The sequence below is a fragment of the Phascolarctos cinereus genome, unplaced genomic scaffold (assembly GCF_003287225.1).
Source record: "Phascolarctos cinereus isolate Bilbo 61053 unplaced genomic scaffold, phaCin_HiC Scaffold_2;HRSCAF=192, whole genome shotgun sequence".
In the NCBI taxonomy this organism is placed as follows: domain Eukaryota; kingdom Metazoa; phylum Chordata; class Mammalia; order Diprotodontia; family Phascolarctidae; genus Phascolarctos; species Phascolarctos cinereus.
In genome coordinates this window covers 349,637,307-349,655,502 of record NW_027555625.1, presented here as the reverse complement: position 1 = coordinate 349,655,502, position 18,196 = coordinate 349,637,307, and the positions used below count along the sequence as shown (strand labels likewise).

General features: G+C 37.4%; 1 protein-coding gene across 1 annotated transcript in view; it reads left to right on the top strand.

Annotated features, from left to right (window-relative positions):
- Nucleotides 1–18,196, top strand: part of MEIKIN (meiotic kinetochore factor) — a 163,073-nt gene that overhangs the window by 129,853 nt on the left and 15,024 nt on the right. The window contains exon 15 of the mRNA XM_020991161.2: nucleotides 7,637–7,736. Coding sequence (XP_020846820.1) covers nucleotides 7,637–7,736 — 100 coding nt within the window. The remainder of the gene's footprint in view (nucleotides 1–7,636; nucleotides 7,737–18,196) is intronic.

Here is an 18,196-nt window from a genome sequence, read left to right as displayed (position 1 = left end):
ATGAGAATCATCATTAAATCCATGAGAACTAATGGCATCACCAAATGATGTACTATGGAAGGAAAGGAGAAGAGGGACCAGGACAGAATTCTGAGGGACACTTGTGGTTAGAGCATATGATCTGGAAGAGGATCCAGCAAAGGAGATGGAGAAGGAATGTTCAGAAAAATAGAGCAAGAACCAGGAAAGAGTGGTATCCTGAAAATCTAGTGAGAAGCAGGTATGAAGGAGGAGAGTGTAGTCAATAGCGTCAAAGCCTGCAGAGAGATCAAGGAGAATGTGGGTTGAGAAAAGGCCATTGGATTTCGTAACTAAGAGATCATTATTAATTTTGGAGAGAGCAGTTTCAGTGGACTGATAAGGTTAGAAGCCAAATTGTAAGAAGTTAAGGAAGGCATGAGGGGAGAGAAAGTGGGGACATGTATTGTAGGTGGCCTTTTTGAGGAGTTTAGCTACAAAAGGCAGAAAAAAATACGATGTAATAGAGTTAGAAAGATCAAGTGAGAGCTTTTTTTCGGGATGGGGAAAACATGTTTGTAGGTAATAGAGAAAGAGCCAATAGTCAGAAAGAGAAGAGGTGACAATCTGTTGGAGGAGAGGGCATGGAGTGGGATCACTTAAACAAGTCATGTTGAAGAGTAAGGCCACTTTATCATGTGAGACAGGAGTGAAGGAGAGAAAGTGGCAGAAGGCATATGAATGAAAAAGAGGGGAGAAGAGGGAACTTCTCAAAAGTGTTCCAACTCCCCTGCCTCGACCAGTGAGCTGAGGAGAGTAAGTGAACATGTAGCTAGTACTGGAAAGTCTGGAAAGGGAGAATGTGTCCTTAGCAGGGAGCCAAATTTCAGAAATAAAGAGGTTGAAGAAATTCTGAGAGAAAAAGAATTAAGATGAAGGGAAGTTTGTTGCCTGTAGAACAGCCATTCCAGAGGGCACAATGGAAGGACTGGGTGATGTTTGAAACTTTGGAATAGGAGAATTGAGGAGGGTGGGAATGAGAAGTCAAGTGGAGGGGATGGGGAATGAGCTTTGGCCGGTGATCTATAGGGGTTCAGAGATACTTGGATGTGAAGAGTATGATATGTCCATCATTGAGTAAAGGACACCAGCCCTTTTCCCAGCAGAGTTTGGAGATCAGGCTGGAGGCAAGTATAATATGAGATGGAAGAACCCACTTTGCAACTCTTCCTTTCAAAGGCTGGAGATTAAGTAAGAAAAGGGTGCAGTTAGAGATGGAAGTTAAACCTGTGTAGCAGGAGAAAGCAGTCCCATTCCCCACCATCTTTGCTCTTCCCTCAGAGGACAGGAGCAGCAGGAGAAGGAAGGTCTGAAGTCAAAGGGTAGGTTGTTCCTCTTTTCATCATAGATTCCACAGCCCTTTTGTGGAGATTGGGCTGGCATCAGGAGGTAGAAGTGGTGCTGGCTATGCAGATGGAAATTGTTGCTTAGGGGAGGTGGAGGGTGCCTGGTCTGGCCCCTTGTAGTTGGAAGACATAAGGCACTCCTGTAATTTGAGAAACTGTGGGGAGTTGGCTATGAGGCAGCAACAGGAAGTGGTAGATTCCCTTCACAGGGGGAAGTCCTTTGGGCAGATGGAAGCTGCTTGGCCTGGCCCCTTGTAGCCTCCCCTCAGGGGGCATGCTATGTGTGTATGCATGTGCCAAGACACACAAAGGAACTCTATAAATACAACTACAAAACATTCTTCATAGAAATAAAGACATATCTCAATAAATGGAGAAATACTAATTGCTCATGGCTAGGCTGAGAAAAATAATAAAAATAACAGTACTGTCTAAGTTAATTTACTTATTATGTGCCATGTCAATCAGACTACCAACAGATAACTTTATGGGGGAAGAGGGGAATTCATCTTGGCAAAAAGTTAAGAATCTCAAAGGAAATTAAAAAAAAAACTGGGAAAGAAGGAGGCCTAGCATTATTAGCCTAGATCTCAGGCAACAATTATCAAAACTGATACTGGTTAAAAAAATAGAGGTCCTTCTGAAACAGGTTATATATACAACATACAGAAGCAAACAGACTTAGTGGCCTACTATTTGGTAAATCCAAAGTCCCTAACTACTAGGATAAGAACACATTATTTGATAAAAAACTGTTAGGAAAACTGGAAAGCAGTCTGGCAGAAATTGAGTTTAGACCAATATCTCATGCCATATATCAAGATAAGTTCCAAATGGATACATGACTGAGATATAAAAGATCATATCATAAACAAGTTAGAGGAACAAGAAAGATATTATATTTCAAATCTTTGACTGGGGGAAGATTTCATAAACAAACAAGAGATAGGGAGATAAGATAAAAATAAGATAAAATGGAGGATTTTTATAACACAAAAATTTTAAATATTTTTATAAACGAAACCAATTCAGTTAAAATTAGAAGGAACATAGTTACCTGAGGAAAGGACATCTCTGCAGCAAGTTTCTCTGATAAAGGTTTTATTTCTAAAATATATAAGGAATTTGTTAAAATTTATAAGAACAAGAGCCATTCCTCAATTAATAAATGGCCAAAGGATATGAACAGGCAGTTTTCAAAGGAAGAAATTGAAGCCATTAATAACCATATGAAAAAACATTCCAAATAATTAATAAGTAAATGTGAATTAAAGCCATTCCCAAGTTCCACCTCATACCTACCACATTGGCAAAGTAGGCAAAAAAAATGGCAGATGTTGGATGAGCTATGGAAAAACAAGCATATCAATGCACTATTGGTGGAACTGTGAATTGATCTATCCATTCTAGTGAGTAATTTAGAACCATGGCCCCACAGTCATTAAGCTGTATATAAACTTTGACCCATTACTAATTCTGTACCTCAAAGAGATCCAAAATAAAATAGGAAAAGAATCCATATGTATGAAAACATGTATAGTGGTTCTTTGTGTAATGGCAAAGAACTGAAAACTAAGGTGAAGCCTATCATTCAATCACTGAACAAATTATGGTACTTGAATGTAATGGTGTGTTATTGTACCATAAGAAATGAAAGGGATGATTTCAAGAGAAACCTGGGAAGACATATAAATTGCTACAGAGTAAAGTGAACTGAACCAGTAAAATAATTTATACAATAATAAAATGTAACAAAAAACAACTTGGAAAGACTTAAAAACTCTTAGTGTAATAACTGTGGCACTTCTAAAGGAATGATTATAATGTATACTTTAATAATGGATTCAAGATGCAGAATGAGACATGTGTTTTTAGACATGCCCAGTATGGAAGTTTGTTTTGCTTCATGATTCATATTTATGATTGTTTCTTCTTTCTAAATAGGGAGTTGCAAGGAGGTGCAAGAGATGGGAGTGGGGAATAGGGATAGGAAGAAACAAAAGAATATGAGTATAGAATAGAAGGAAAGCCAAAAGAGTCAAAAATAAGCAGGATGAGTTTGAAAGTTACGTGTTAAATGTATTACATTAAAAAAAAGCTCTGTATCATATATTCATAGTTTCATGTACAATCCCCTCCTTCAGTTCTATATTGGATATAGAAATGGTCATTTTATTTGACATTTCTTGAATTCCTAATTTGAAAGGGTAGAGAAATTATCTTTTAAAAGGTATTTGCCATGAATAGCCTCATTTTTATGGAAGAGACACTACAGCAAAGTTGTCCATTAAGCTAATTTTCTGTAAAGTGAATTACAATTTTCCCACTGAATTCCACAATCAAATTAGAGATAATGTCCCGTTTTTTAAAAATCCACAATAGAATAGTTTAGAACTGTTTTACTTGAGAAAGGGGTGAAAATGAGCTATCTATTTTGAATATCTGTCAGTCATGACAATGCAAAACAAAAGTATTAGCCTACCTAGAAGAGTTCTTTAGTATGTCTTTTCTAAATGTTATATATTTTTGGGCTTCTAGTCCTGTCTAGGTAACTATTCATCCTTCTCAAACTATAGTAATTTCTCCAATGATTAAAGAACTTCATATACAAAACTCATCTCCTTTACTTTTGGCACAGGTGTTTTGTAAACTCTTAACAGTCATAGTGTAACATTCTACTTTGCCAATAGGTGGTTTCATTGAAACAATGGTTTCTTGCCTCCTTTGTTTCTTTTGGTGAATGTTTCTTTAAAAAGTGATTCAACTCTTTTCATGTGACTTACCTGGCAATGGCAAGTAAATATAATTAGATAAATTACATTTAATTGTAATCAACTCAGTCAACTTCAGTTTCACTACAGAAGTTGAAATTCTCCAATAACTCTGCATGCAACTTCAAAAAATAAAAGACATTCCCAGAAGTGCTTAAATGGTCTGTCACTTACTATTCTAGTTCTGGTTGCCCAAATGAAATCTATTCTGCCATTGGGTGTGTGACCTGTGAAGGATAGCATATCCACAGCCCTAGAAATTTGTTGTTCAGTTGTTTCAGTCATGTCCCACTCTTTGTGACCGACCCCACTTGGGGTTTTCTTGACAGAGATACTGGAGTGGTTTGCCATTTCCTTCTCCAGCTCATTTTACAGATGAGGAACAGAATTTTTTTTTGTTTTGCTTTTTTGGTGAGGCAATCAGGATTAAGTGACTTGCCCAGGGTCACACAGCTAGCAAGTGTTTGAGGCCAGATTTGAGCTCAGGAATATAGTCTTCCTGACTCAGACACTGTACCACATAACTACAACCCTAGAGATTGGACCAATTCTAAGATCTAATTCAAATTCAGGTCCAGCTCTATGAATGTACAATTGACTTTAGAAGAACTGTAATGGTTTGTATATAGTACATACTTAACTAAGTGTTTGTTGAATTGAAGGCATATTAGATTAGACTGAAAAAGATATCTACATCAATTTTCCATTTTAATTCAGCCTACACAGGAGCATTCTGGATTAAACAAGTGCACAGGTAGTACTGTGTGAATGTCCTGTTTGATAAACTGAAGGGAAGGGCTGTTCAAATTGGGAAGTCTCCCAAATTATGTGTAAGTACAGGTATCCTGCTGTCCACTGCCATCCAGGCCTGTGCTTCCAGGATGGAAGATAAGAGAAGATGTAGTTGTTAGAGATATACCCCATGACTGTCCATTTTAGGGAATATGGGTTGCCACAATTCATGCCCCCCCCCAGTTGGTTGATCACACACTGCTTGAGATCAGGCCATGGACCACCAGGGGGCCTAAGCCAGTCAGTCAACAATCAATTAAACAAACTTTTATTAAGTGCCTACTAAGTTCCTTAGACTATGCCAAGCACTGTGGATACAAATACAAGCAAAAAGGCAATGCATACACTCAAAGAGCTAACATTATAGTGTGTGAAGGCAATACATAAAGAGAAGCCAAAAATGGTTGAGGGGAAGTGCAGATGCCTGGATGGGGGCATGGAAACTACATCTGGAGAATAAGAAATGGCTAGTCTGGAGTCCATCCCCCAAATGGAAAGAACTCAGCAGTAGGAGAAAGGGCTTGCAGGAGGAGACCCAGGAGGCAGGTCAGGCAAAGTGGCCAAGTCCAGAGAATGATGACCTGGGGCCTTTTTCCAAAGTGGAGAACTAAACAATAGGAGAAAGGGGACTGCTAGAGGAGATTCAGGAGGCAGCTGAGGCATAGAGGTTTGGTCCAGAGAATGATATATGGCTGGATTAGAGTATTCCTCAAAATGGAAATTTGGTGAACAATTAACCAATAAGAGAAAGGGCCTTCAAGAGTCTCTTTGGAGATCACTGGTGTAACACTTTGGTGTGTGAGAGTTGGCCACTGAGGGATAGCAGTTAACAAAACTATTGCTACTCACAAGGGAAGGAGAATAGATGGCAGTAGGGAGTGTAGTCTGCAGCCTACATTGCCTGTAGTCCTTGAGTAGTATAGAGTGGGAGGAGGGGCATAGGGGACAGGGTTCTTCACGTATACCACGCAACAATGCCATAGTATCAATTCTTCCATCCCTCAGGACTCAAAACTTAAATTAAGTTTTAGGCAAAGAGCTTATGTGACACTAAAAGGAGATTGCCTCATCATTTATAGATGAAGATAGCCGTGTATTTGGGACCAGTGAAAAGAGGATATTTTCTTTTCTTTTTTTTTCTTTTCTTTTGAAAAGAAGATATTGTCTAAATTACCTAATAAGTAGTAGGGAGTAAGGGTAAGGGTTGAACGGAATTTTTTTTTTTTGGTGAGGCAGTTGGGATTAAGTGACTTGCCCAGAGTCACACAACCAGTGAGTGTTATGTGTCTGAGACTGGATTTGAACTAATGTCTTCCTGATTTTAGGGCCTGTGCTGTATCCACTGTGCCACCTAGCTGCTCCCAGTTGAAGGGAATTTAACTCTTTGCAGTTAGTCTAGAGACTAAGGGAGGGTGGGTTAATGCCTAGAGTTACATACTGAGATGGTATCAGTTAAACTTGTTTTCATTGGCTCACAAACGCATAATGGAATTTAAATAAACTTTGGTAATGATTACTTTGTTGCACTTGTGGTTTTATGGCAGAGGCCCAGGTAAAGTTGCAAAGTGGATGTTTCTTGTCCTTAGGGCTGTCTCATCTATCCTTCTGCATACTTCAGAGACTTAGTGGCAGTCAAAATCTTTATTCTGCTTTTGGCTTCACCCTTTTTTCAAAAAAAACAACCCTCTACATTTGCATTTCATCTGCATGCTTTAGAATTTAGATTCCAGGGGCAGCTAGGTGGCACAGTGGATAGAGTACTGGCTCTGGATTCAGGAGGACCTGAGTTCAAATGTGCCTCAAACACATAACACTTAGTAACTCTGTGACCCTGGGCAAGTCACTTAACCCCATTGCAACCCCATTGCCTAGCCCAACCCCCCCAAAAAAACCCCAAATAACAGATAGAATTTAGATTCTATACCCCTCCCTAAAGAGAGCTTCTATTCCCTCTGGTAATTTAGACTGAGATGTGAATAACTAATAGATAAACTTAGATAGAACATTCAACAGAAACAGATTTCCAAGAGATAAAATACGTTTGAGACCTGTTTCTGAACAAAGGAACCCTTCCTGAATAGCTCTTGAGTATAGTGGAAAGAGTGTTAGGTTCATATCAAGGAAAAAATCTGGATTTGAATCCTAAAGATGATGTTTACAAGCTGTGTGACTAGGTTTAAGCCACTTGGTTTCTCTGCTTCTGTCTCCTTTTCCATTATGTATTTTTTTAATCTACTGCTTTAGCTCACAAAGTTTATGAAATAATGGATGTATAGGGCTTTGTTAATCTGAAAGGCTCCGCAAGTGTCAGCTGTTCTTTAGGATCACTCCCACCCTGTTCTCACACCATTCCCATCCCTGATACACACAGCATACCAGGAGACCAAAGATCAGAAACCTGACTCCCTGGTAATGAAAAGTTATCCAATCTAGGTATAAAAATTCTCTGGAGAATATGATTTAACATTCAAGGGATTATTTTTCCCCAGATATGGAGTTGCCTGTTCATTTGAACAGAAAATGGAGATCAAAAGTCTCCAGTATTTGATTCTGAGTAGAATTTATTTACATATAACCACATTAAACCATCCATTTTCTCTGTCTCTAGTTTCTTCATCTCAAACTGTGACTTGGGAAGATTGTTTATTAGAACTAAAGCAACATGAAGAAATAAGGCATTTGAGATAAACCATATTTTTTCTTTTTCAGGTTTCATGTGCTATATCTGAAGTATGCTGTATTGTTAAAACATCACCAAGAATGAAACGCATGAAGATGCCATGTTGCCCTCCCAAAAGAGTGCCTAAAGGTAATAGAATCAAGGCAGAATACCCTTTTTATGTGGTATGTTTTTCATGATAAACAAAGATGTCAAACTTGTTTCCTGGTGGACATAATTACCTTCATCAGATAGATATGCACAGCACTCTGCTAAGTGCTTGGGAGATACAAAGATAATGAAGGTATAATCTTAATCCTTATAGCCTAATAGATATATCACATACGCAAATAACTCTAATGCAGAAAAGGCTATGATAAATGTATAAAAGAAATAAAAATTACTATTTATGTAAGGACCAAAGATGGAAAATAATTTCTGATGATGGAGAGGAGGAAGATAGGCAATCAATGTATCTGTGTGTGTTGTGTGTGTGTGTGTGTGTGTGTGTGTGTGTGTGTGTGTGTGTGTGTGAAAGGGAGGGGTTGCAATTTGTAGGAGGTGATCTTTGACCCAGCTTTTGAAAGATGGGTATTACTTCAACATTTGAGGATGAGAGGGATGATGCTTCAGGCATTTGAATGTTGTAAGTAAATACATGGAGAAGGCAGAACAAAAGATGGAGTTAGTGAGTGGACCATCTTGGCTGAAATATATTGTGCCACTCTCATCGCTTGAGCAATGCCATATCCATAAATAGCGCTATGCTGAATCAGTTGATGAAATCCATTAGAGTGTTTGTCACCACTGAGACAGATGTCAGTCAGATAATTTCTTACTGGAAAGAGGCCCTTCAGCCAGAATTGGTGATTTTAGATAGAAAGATTATGATATCCACAATCACAGGCATTATTATTCCTTATGAAAATCATTACACATCCCTTGATTTAACTCAAACAGACAAAAAATCTAAATAGCAACCAGCACTCCATCTATCTAGCTCAGGAAACTTTTAGTGTATGTTTTAATGCATTGATTTTGAAAGTTCTTGGAAGATGGGATCCTTGCAATGAACCTATGCTGTCAAAATTAAAAATAGGGAAAGTGTTTTCAAATGATATACATGTTGATGTCTACAATACCATATAATGAAGCAAAGACATTTCTATTGAACATAGTGCTTTGAGGAGTAGGGTGTGAATTAATTATAAAAGCCAGGTGGCACAATGGATAGAGTGTCAGTCCTGAAGTCAGGAAGATTCATCTTTTTGAGTTCAAATCTAGCCTCAGACATTTACCTGCTCTGTGACCCTGGGCAAGACACCTGATGCTGTTTACCTCAGTTTCCTTATGTGTAAAATGAGCCAGAGAAGGAAATATCAGACCACTCCAGTATCTTTGCCAAGAAAATCCCAAATGGGGGTCACAAAAAGTCAGACATGACTGAAATGACTGAGTAACAATAACATTAATTATAAAAATGTGTCAGTGCGTTATATTGAGTGTGGAGCCAAATAAAAGATAATTGATATTTCTTATTGTAATTATTATTGTATTTTATGGTATTTTTATATTTTTCTCATTAGATATTTCTATAATTAGTTTAAAAATACCAATGATATTTTATTGCTTAACAACATTGAAAAAACTCCTTGATTTACTACCATTTTAGTTATTAATGTAAGTTAATAAAAATCTGTTTTCTGTCTTTCCACTTCCTGTTCAAAGTGGGAAAAAAAAGCAAAAGAAAATCCTCATAACAAACATATGCGGAGTTAAGCAAAAAGAATTCCCCTATTGGCTACTTTGAAAAAATATTCCTCAGTCTGTATGCTAAATGCATCAACTCTGTTACAAGATGGGTAGCATGTTTCATCATGGGTCCATTGGAATCATGGTTGGTTGTTGATATGTTCAGAGTTCTTGAGACTTTCGAAGTTGTTTGTCTTTGCAGTGTTTTTTATTATACAAATAGTTCTTATTCTGCTTGCTTCTCTCTGCATTGGTTCATATAAGCATAAGTTCATATAAGGTTTCTGAAACCATCTCCTTACATCATTTCTTATAGCACAATAGTATTCCATGACATTCATGTGCCATAATTTATACAGACATTTCACAATTGGTAGATTTTCTGAGATGTGGTTATTCAAATCTTTGAGATTCAATGTTTAGATTGCTTAAGTTCAGGAGTTCTGATTGTTTCTATGATTTGTTCTTTGACCGTTCATTCTTTAAGATTAGATTATTTAGTTTCCAATTAATTATTAATATATACTTCAAAGGCCTTTTATTGAATATAATTTTTATTGCCTTATGGTCCCAAAAGGGTACATTTAATATTTCTGCTTTTCTGCATTTGTTTGTAAGATTTTATGCTCTAACATATAATCAGTTTTTGTGAAGGTGCAATGCACAGCTGAGAAAAATGCTATGTTTGTTTGGAACTATGTCCAAAGGGCTATAAAAATGTGCATACCCTTTGACCCAGCAATAGCACTTCTAGGGCTATCTGCCAAAGAGATCATACAAATGGGAAAAGGACTCACGTGTACAAAAATATTCATTGAGAGGGTGCCCATCAATTGGGGAATGGCTGAACAAGTTGTGGTATATGAATGTAATGGAATAATATTGTGCTATAAAAAATGATGAACAGGCTGACTTCAGAAAAACCTGGAAAGACTTGTATAGTGTGATGCTGAGTGAAGAAAGCAGAACCAAGAGAACGTTGTACACAATAACAGCCATGTTGTGCAATGACTAATATTGATAAACTTAACCCTTCTCAGCAGTACAAGGATCTAAAACATCTCCAGAGGCCTCATGATGGAAAATGCTATCCACATGCAAAGAAAGAACTGTGGAAGTTGAATTGCTATTTTTCTTTTCTCTTCTGTTGAGTTTTGTTTCCTCTTTCTGATGGTTCCTCCTATTGGTTTTAATTTAAGTGTTCCCCAGTGACAAAAAAAAAGCTATTTTCCTTTCTATTTTTTTATTTCCTCCAGAAGTCTAGCATATTTAACCTTTCTAAAATTCTATTCATCTCCTTGACTTCTTTTTTATTTTATTGGTTAGATTTATCTAGTTCTGAGAAGGGAAAGTTGAGGTCCCCTACTGGTATAGTTTTACTGTCTATTTCCTCCTATAACTCATTTAACTTTTCCTTCAAGAATTTGGATGCTATGCCATTTGGTGGATATATGTTAAGTATTGATATTGATTCTTTATCTATGGTGCCTTTTAGCAAAATGTATTTTCCCTTTTTTAATTAGGTCTATTTTGCTTTTGCTTTGTCTGAGATTATAATAGCTACCTCTGCCTTTTTTACTCAAGCATAATAGATTCTGCTGTAGCCCCTTATTTAACTCTGTGTGTGTCTTCTGTTTCAGGTATATTTCTTGTAAACCGTATATTGTTGAATTCTGGTTTCTAATTTATTCTGATATTGCCTTCTATTTTATGGGTGAACTTTATGAGGTAGCTAAGTGGTGCAGTGGACAGAGTGCCAGGCCTGAAGTCAGGAAGACATCATCTTGAGTTCAGTTCTGGCCTCAGATATTTACTAGCTGTGTGAGCCTGGCAAGTCACTTAACCCTGTTTGCCTCAGTTTTCTCATCTATAAAATGAACTAGAGAAGGAAATGGCAGACCACTCCAGTATCTTTGCCAAGAAAACCCCAAATGGGGTCTTGAAGAGTTGGACATGACTGAAACTAACTACTGAAAAACAACAAAAAACCCTATTCACATTCTTAATTACGATTGCTAACTATGTACTTCCCTCCGTTCTGTTCTTTTCTATTTAGCTTTCTCTTTTTCAGTTTCTCCCCTCAACAAAAAACCCTATTCACATTCTTAATTACGATTGCTAACTATGTACTTCCCTCCGTTCTGTTCTTTTCTATTTAGCTTTCTCTTTTTCAGTTTCTCCCCTCCTCAAAAATCTGTTTTGTTTCTGACCCTCCCTCTTATCACTCTCCTTTCTCAGCCCCTTCCCTCCTACTTCCTTGTTGGAGAAGATGAATTTCTATATCCAACTCTGTGTGTGTGTGTGTGTGTGTGTGTAGTCTTCCCTCCTTAAACCAATTCAGATGAAAGTGAGATTCAAGCATTGCTTGTTCTTTCTAACCCCTCCCCCAATTTTCCCCTCTATTATAAAAACTCTTCCTTGTATATCTCATTATGTCAGATAATTTTCTGAACCCTTCCTCTTTCTTCCCCCTTCTCCTAATTTATCTCTCTTTCTCATCCTTTCATTCTTCTTTTGAAATCATTCCAATATATTAGACTCTCACCCATGCCCTTCTGTCTAAGTAAACTCTTAACTGCCCCAGTGATCATATTGTTCCTAGGGATTATGTGAATCATCTTCCCATTTGACAGTGTCCCTATCTCACCTGAGCAAGAAATAGAGTGGTTGCTCACAGGTTCAATTCCAATTCTAATTGGCACAGAAGATTTAACCTGCTTCACTTTTCTAATCTGGGCCCTTTTGTACCCTTCTGGTGGCCCTCCAGTCCTAGGAGCTTGCCATATTGGTGCCAGACTCAGTGTGGACATCCAATTGATTTGTGCCCTATTGCAGCTCAGAACTCCTGAACTCAAGCAATCTGTCAGTCTCAGACTCCCCAGAAATGGGGACTACAGGCATGTACAACCACACCAAGGCTTGTGTATGAATTTTTCCCTCCTTTAACCCATTCAGGTGAAAGTGAAGTCCATGTATTGCCCAATTCTTCCACCCTTTATTCTTTGCTTTTATAGTCTTCTACTTGTACACTTTGATGATATGAGATCCTTCCTCTTTCTTTTTCCCGTAGTGTATTCCTTTTCCCTTCCCTTTCCTTTCTTATTTTAAGGCCATCAAAACATAATAAATCCATTCCCAGGCCTTCCATGTTGACTCCCTTTGTGACCTTTGATGATATTAGGGTTTTGAGGGGACTTTTGTATTTTGTTACCCCTATTAGAATTTTAACACTTCATCCTTTTTTGGTCCCTTATGATTTGCGAGATTATATTTACCTTTTTATGACTGCTATGTTTGTATTTCAAAGTTTCTATGTGCCTCTAATCTTTTCATGAGGAAGCTCTCTATTTCATTAAAGATCTATTTTTTCTCCCTGTTGGATTATACCCAGTTTTTCTGGTTAAATTATTCTTGGTCAGAAGCCTATATCTTTTGCCTTTTATAATATCAAACTTTTAGCTTTTCATTCCTTTAGTTGTAACTGGTAAATTTGGACTGATTGTACCTGTAATACCTTGGTACTTGAATTCTGTCCTTCTAGCTGCTTGCCATATTTTTTCTTTGACCTGGAAGCTCAAGATTTTGACTCTCATGTTCCAATGATAGGATTATTTCTATTTTTACTTTGCCCTATTAGTCTTGTACATCTGAAATTCTTTTGATTTCTTGAAATATGATGCTAAGTGATGGTGTAATATGATGACCCATGGCTTTCTGGTAGTGCAATGATTTTTAAATTTTTTCTCCTTGATTTGTTTTCCAGATCAGTTGTTTTTGGTATGAGATGCCTCCTATTGTTTCAGTCTTTTGACTTTGTTTTAATATCTCTTGTTGTCTCACGGAGTCAGCAACTTCTGAGTGGTCTGTTCTATTTTTCAAGAAGTTTCTTGCTTGGGTAAGATTTTGCACCTCTTGTGCTAAACTGTTAATTCTCTTCCCGATTCTTTCCTCCATAACTTTGATTTATTTCTTTTCCAAATTGTTCACCCTAATGCTCTCTTTTCATTTACAGAATAATAATTAACTCCTTTTCAAAAAAAAAAAACTTGCCTTCACTTCTTCCAAGAATCCTAGCTGAACCTGGGCCGAAGCTATGTTTTTCTTTTGAGACTTTGCAAGTGTTGTGGATCTCCAGACCAATTCAAATTGGAGACCTGAAAGCTTTCAGTATTCACAAAGTGGTCTAATAAGGAAAAGATCTGATCACTGCCCTCCTTATCTGAGTTTTACAAGCTCTTGACTTGAATTTACATCACAACTCTAGGCTTTCTTCTGGATGAAGTCCCAGTAGACTGCTACAGTACTGAACCACTGTCAGCTAGCTGAAGGTTCTGCAGGTTCAGATTGACAAAACTGCAGTATACCCTTGGTCTTAGCCTCCTGTCCTGGTTACTCTGCTACAGGCTTCAGATTGTATTGGAAACTGGCTCTGAAACCCCACTCTACTTCTAGGGTTCAGAGCCCCATGGCTTCTTTTCACTTTTCTTGCTCTTTGCCCAGTACACAACCTCAGGCCCATGACTTCTCCTTGTTCTGATTAGCCACCCCTAGGGACATGACTCTACTTGGTCTGCACTGGATCTGTAACCTAGTTCTGGTATATAAGCAACAGAGCTGCTATTTGGTACCTATTTCTGTTCCCTGTTCCAACTCAGCCCTTTCTATGGTTGATCTTCTGGGACTTCATCTTGCCCTTCTGCACAGCCCCAGGCCCAAGTTTAGTCTCAGAACTAGAAGGCTCCACATAGCACCCTACTGGCTCTATCAGTAGGGTAGGCAGACATTTATTTTCTTATGCCCACGTGGCTAGAAAAATGATTCAGTGATTTTTCCTTGATTTCCCAGTGAGGAATTGGTCTGGTCATTTTCTAAGTCTTTGTGTAGTATTTATGGAGGGGAGCTAGATTGTATTGCTTCATCTTCACCATCTTCACTGAACCTTTAATCAGATCTTTATATAAGAAAAATGAACCTGGCGTGTATTTGTAGAATAAATTGAAGAGGAACAGAGCTTGAAGGTGGAAGGCTTGTTAAGAATCTGTTGCAAGAATTTATGCAGGTACAAATGAGGCCATCTGCTTGTGTTGTAACAGTGGAAATAGGACTTTAGAGAATCAACAGGGCTTGGCAGCATCAAATATGGGGTGGGAGGGAGAGAGAACAATCAAAGAGAATATCAAAGCTTTAAAACATAGCTGTTTGAGTGAATGGTGGTCTCACTGAAAGAAATATGGAAGTCCAAAGGAAGAGCAAATTCTGAGAGAGACAGTAATAACAGTTTAGGGTACCATCAGGATGTCCATAGCAATGTCTGGTAGATCACTGAAGATGCAGGTCTGGATACTGGGAGAGAGGATGGGAATAGAGGTGCAGATTTAGGAGTCAATTACATAGAAGTAGAATTTTGTGGAAGAGAGGGATAAAGTAGAAAGGAGTGAGCCTAGGACATAAGAATGTCTCTTTATGAACCATGCCTTGAAATATGCTATTTTTACCTAACACTGTGGGAGAATACAAAATTATATTGGGTTGAAGATTAGAATAAAATTGTTTTGAGAAGACAAATAGTAAGACAGTTTTTAATATTCAGCTTTTGAAAAATAACTCACTGAAATGAATAAAAGAATTAATGGTTTAAATTTTTAAATCATTTGGCAAGCACTCATTAATATCTATAGAAAATTTATCCTTGCTTCATTTTTATAATAATTTTCTTTGAAAGGTTTGGAGATATATCTAACATATGTACCCAGAATTTCCATTACCCCGTATTAGTTTTGTAAATTCCTCTGTAAGATCATGTGAGTCATTGACCAATAAAGTAATTGAAATCCAGTGTAGCAGATCTAAGAATAAACAGCCTTTGTTTTATTTTCCAAGTACTGAATTAATAAAGTTATTTTTGCTGACCATTTTTTAAGGTCACCAACACAATATTACATCATATTATAGCTTCTGCCAACAAGAAGGCAGACATTTCTACAGATAGTCCCTGCCTAATAAGAATTTTCCACCAGTGACACAATTTTACTCATTAAATAGGTATTATATCATTGTTACCTCAGACTTTTTATGTGCATAACCCAGTTCATCTTCTGCATCCACCAAACAGCTAGGTCCCACACGTCATAGGAAAGCCATATAATGTAAGAGAAAGAGCACTGGACCTGAAATCAGGAAAGACCTGCGTTTAGTCAGATCTTGCCTCTGACTTTTAGTTGCCTCTGACCTCCCCCCTCCCCCGCCATATGGGCTTGGTGGTCCCCTGAAAGACAGTCCCATGATATAAGGCTAGAGATATTTGACTCCTGATTGGCTGAGAGACTTCTGAGAGTGAGGAATGGAGGTGGAGAGGTAGGTCAAGAAGAGGCAAGGCTGTGGATTCTAAGTAGCAAAGACAGTTATATGCCCCAAGAACTGTAGGCATATGGAGAAAAGTCTGTGCTCTCCAAGAGACTGCTCCGAATGGACAATGTGATCATTCTCTTCCCAGTTGAACTGATATTTCATCTCCCAAAAATGTCTCAGTCAATTAGGATTTTCATCTCTCTACCCTTATAGAGCATCATAAGACTGTCCTTCAGTGATCCAACAAGCTTTGCTGGAGGTAAGGCTACAGTTGTGTGACCACAGAGAAGTCACTTACCCCTCGCCCCCACATCCTAAATTTTTTCCATTTGTAAAAGTAAGACAATACCTTTAACATCGACCTCAGGGGTGATGTTAAAATAAAATGAGATAATGTAAAGTACTTCATAAACAATGTTCTTAGGAATATCAGTTGTTATTTATTTCCCTATTTCAATAAATTGTATTCCCATTTTCCCAGTGTTCAAAACCTTGAAGTCATCTTTGATTTCTCTTTGCCTTGAACTCCATACCTAAATAGTTAGCAGTTTCAGTTGACTTCTTTTATAGTCCTTCCTTCATACTGTCTCATCCTTTGCCATTACTCTGCTACCACCTAAGACTAGTCCTTTATTGCCTTACCTTAGTAGCCTCCATTCTCATCTTCATATAATCCATTGTACATACCTTTGCCATATTAATCTCAGCAAAGCACTGTATTTACCCTGTTATTCTCCTTCTCCAGTACATACGTTGAATTCCTGTTGTATGCAGCATTAAGTTCAAACACCTTGGCTTGTCATTCAAGGTCTTCAACTATCTGGTTACACCCTATCATTAAAACCTTATTACTCATGTTCTTCCCTGTAAAAACGCTTTGTTCCACAGCCCAATGAGTCCCTACATAAACTGTTCACATTCTCCTTTATTTTGCTTCCTGTAATACTTTCCCTTTGGTCTCTACTTATCCAAATCCTACTCATCTTTCAAGACCCACCTAGAATCCTGCCTCCTCCATCAAGCTTTCTGTAAAAATTTCCCCATAGTGAACTTATCTTCCTGCATTACTTATTGCTTATATCACTATCACTTGACACTGAATTATTTATTGTCTTATATTAATCTTGTTTTATTGCATTAGAATGTTAACTCTTGCTTTGTTAAACTTTCTACCTGTGTAGGTGTCTGATTCCTCTAACTAGATTGGAAACTCCTAGAAGGTAGAGATTATATAATTTACTTTTTGATGTTATACTTACTATTGTGCCCTGCCCCATCATGTCTAGGTTGGTGCTTTATCAGTATAAGTACTTAGGTATTTTCTGGATAAATGAATAAAAGTCTTTAGATTTTGAATGGCAATATATTGTGCTAATCTCATGAATGTACAAAAATAAAGCATATATTAAATTTTTTTTATTCAGGAATCTAAATTGCTCTTTCCCCTGATATTGCCTTTTTCACTAATAAAATTTAAAAACCCTTTTATATTAAAATTTTTTTATTCAGAAATCTAATTTGCTAAGACTGTATATTAGACTTCAAGAAATTCTCAAGAAGTAGTTTTCAATTAAAAGTATCTTTCATATTTCCAATCAAATACTTGTTTCATCTTGAACAAAGCAAGGTATTAGTAGTACTGCTGAGGACCATGACAAGGTCTTTTTCTCTTGTTCAATGTTCTTCCCAAATTGTAGGCCCTATAAATGAACATAGGTACTCTAGATGTGTCCTGATCACAGGAACACAATGAAACTATTATATCTCTCTCATCTTGGGCATTCTGCTTCTCTTAATGCACTCTAGCTTTTTGGTTTACCATGTTGCACTGTTGACTAATTGAATTGGAAATCCACAAAAATATCAGATCTTATGCAGATGAATTACTGTCTAGCCATGCCATTCATCTCGTATCTGTTAACTTTTTAGGACAACTTGGTTCAGTGTTATAGCCTATGGAGATCTTTTTGAGTCCTGACTCTATTAACTAGTGTATTGGCTATCCTTTGTTGTCATGTGCAAATTTTATAATTAGTTAATAAGTATTTATTGAGTACCTTCTCTGTCCTAGGCACTGTGCTGTGTACTAGGGAGACAAAGACAAAAAATGAGAAAGTCTCTGCCCTCAAAGAGTTTACATCCTTTAAAGGAAGATAGTATATATGATTATATATATATATATTAATATATATGTATCATATAATATATTCAAATATAATATGTGAATATATAGGATAAATGCATGTAAGATAAAGGCAAAAAAGTACAAGATAGTTAAATATGAGAGAGTTAATGAGGGAGGACTTTACTATTTGTGTGCAACAGGAAAGGCAACATGTAGAAGGTGCTTGAGCCACATCTTAAAGGAAGCAAGTTATTCTCAGATCCAGGTGAGGAGTGAGTGTATTCCTGGCATGGGGGACAGCCATTGCAAAAGTATGGAGACAGAAGATGGAGTGTCATGTATGACAAACATAGAGGATGTCAATTTGGCTAGATTCTATAATGTG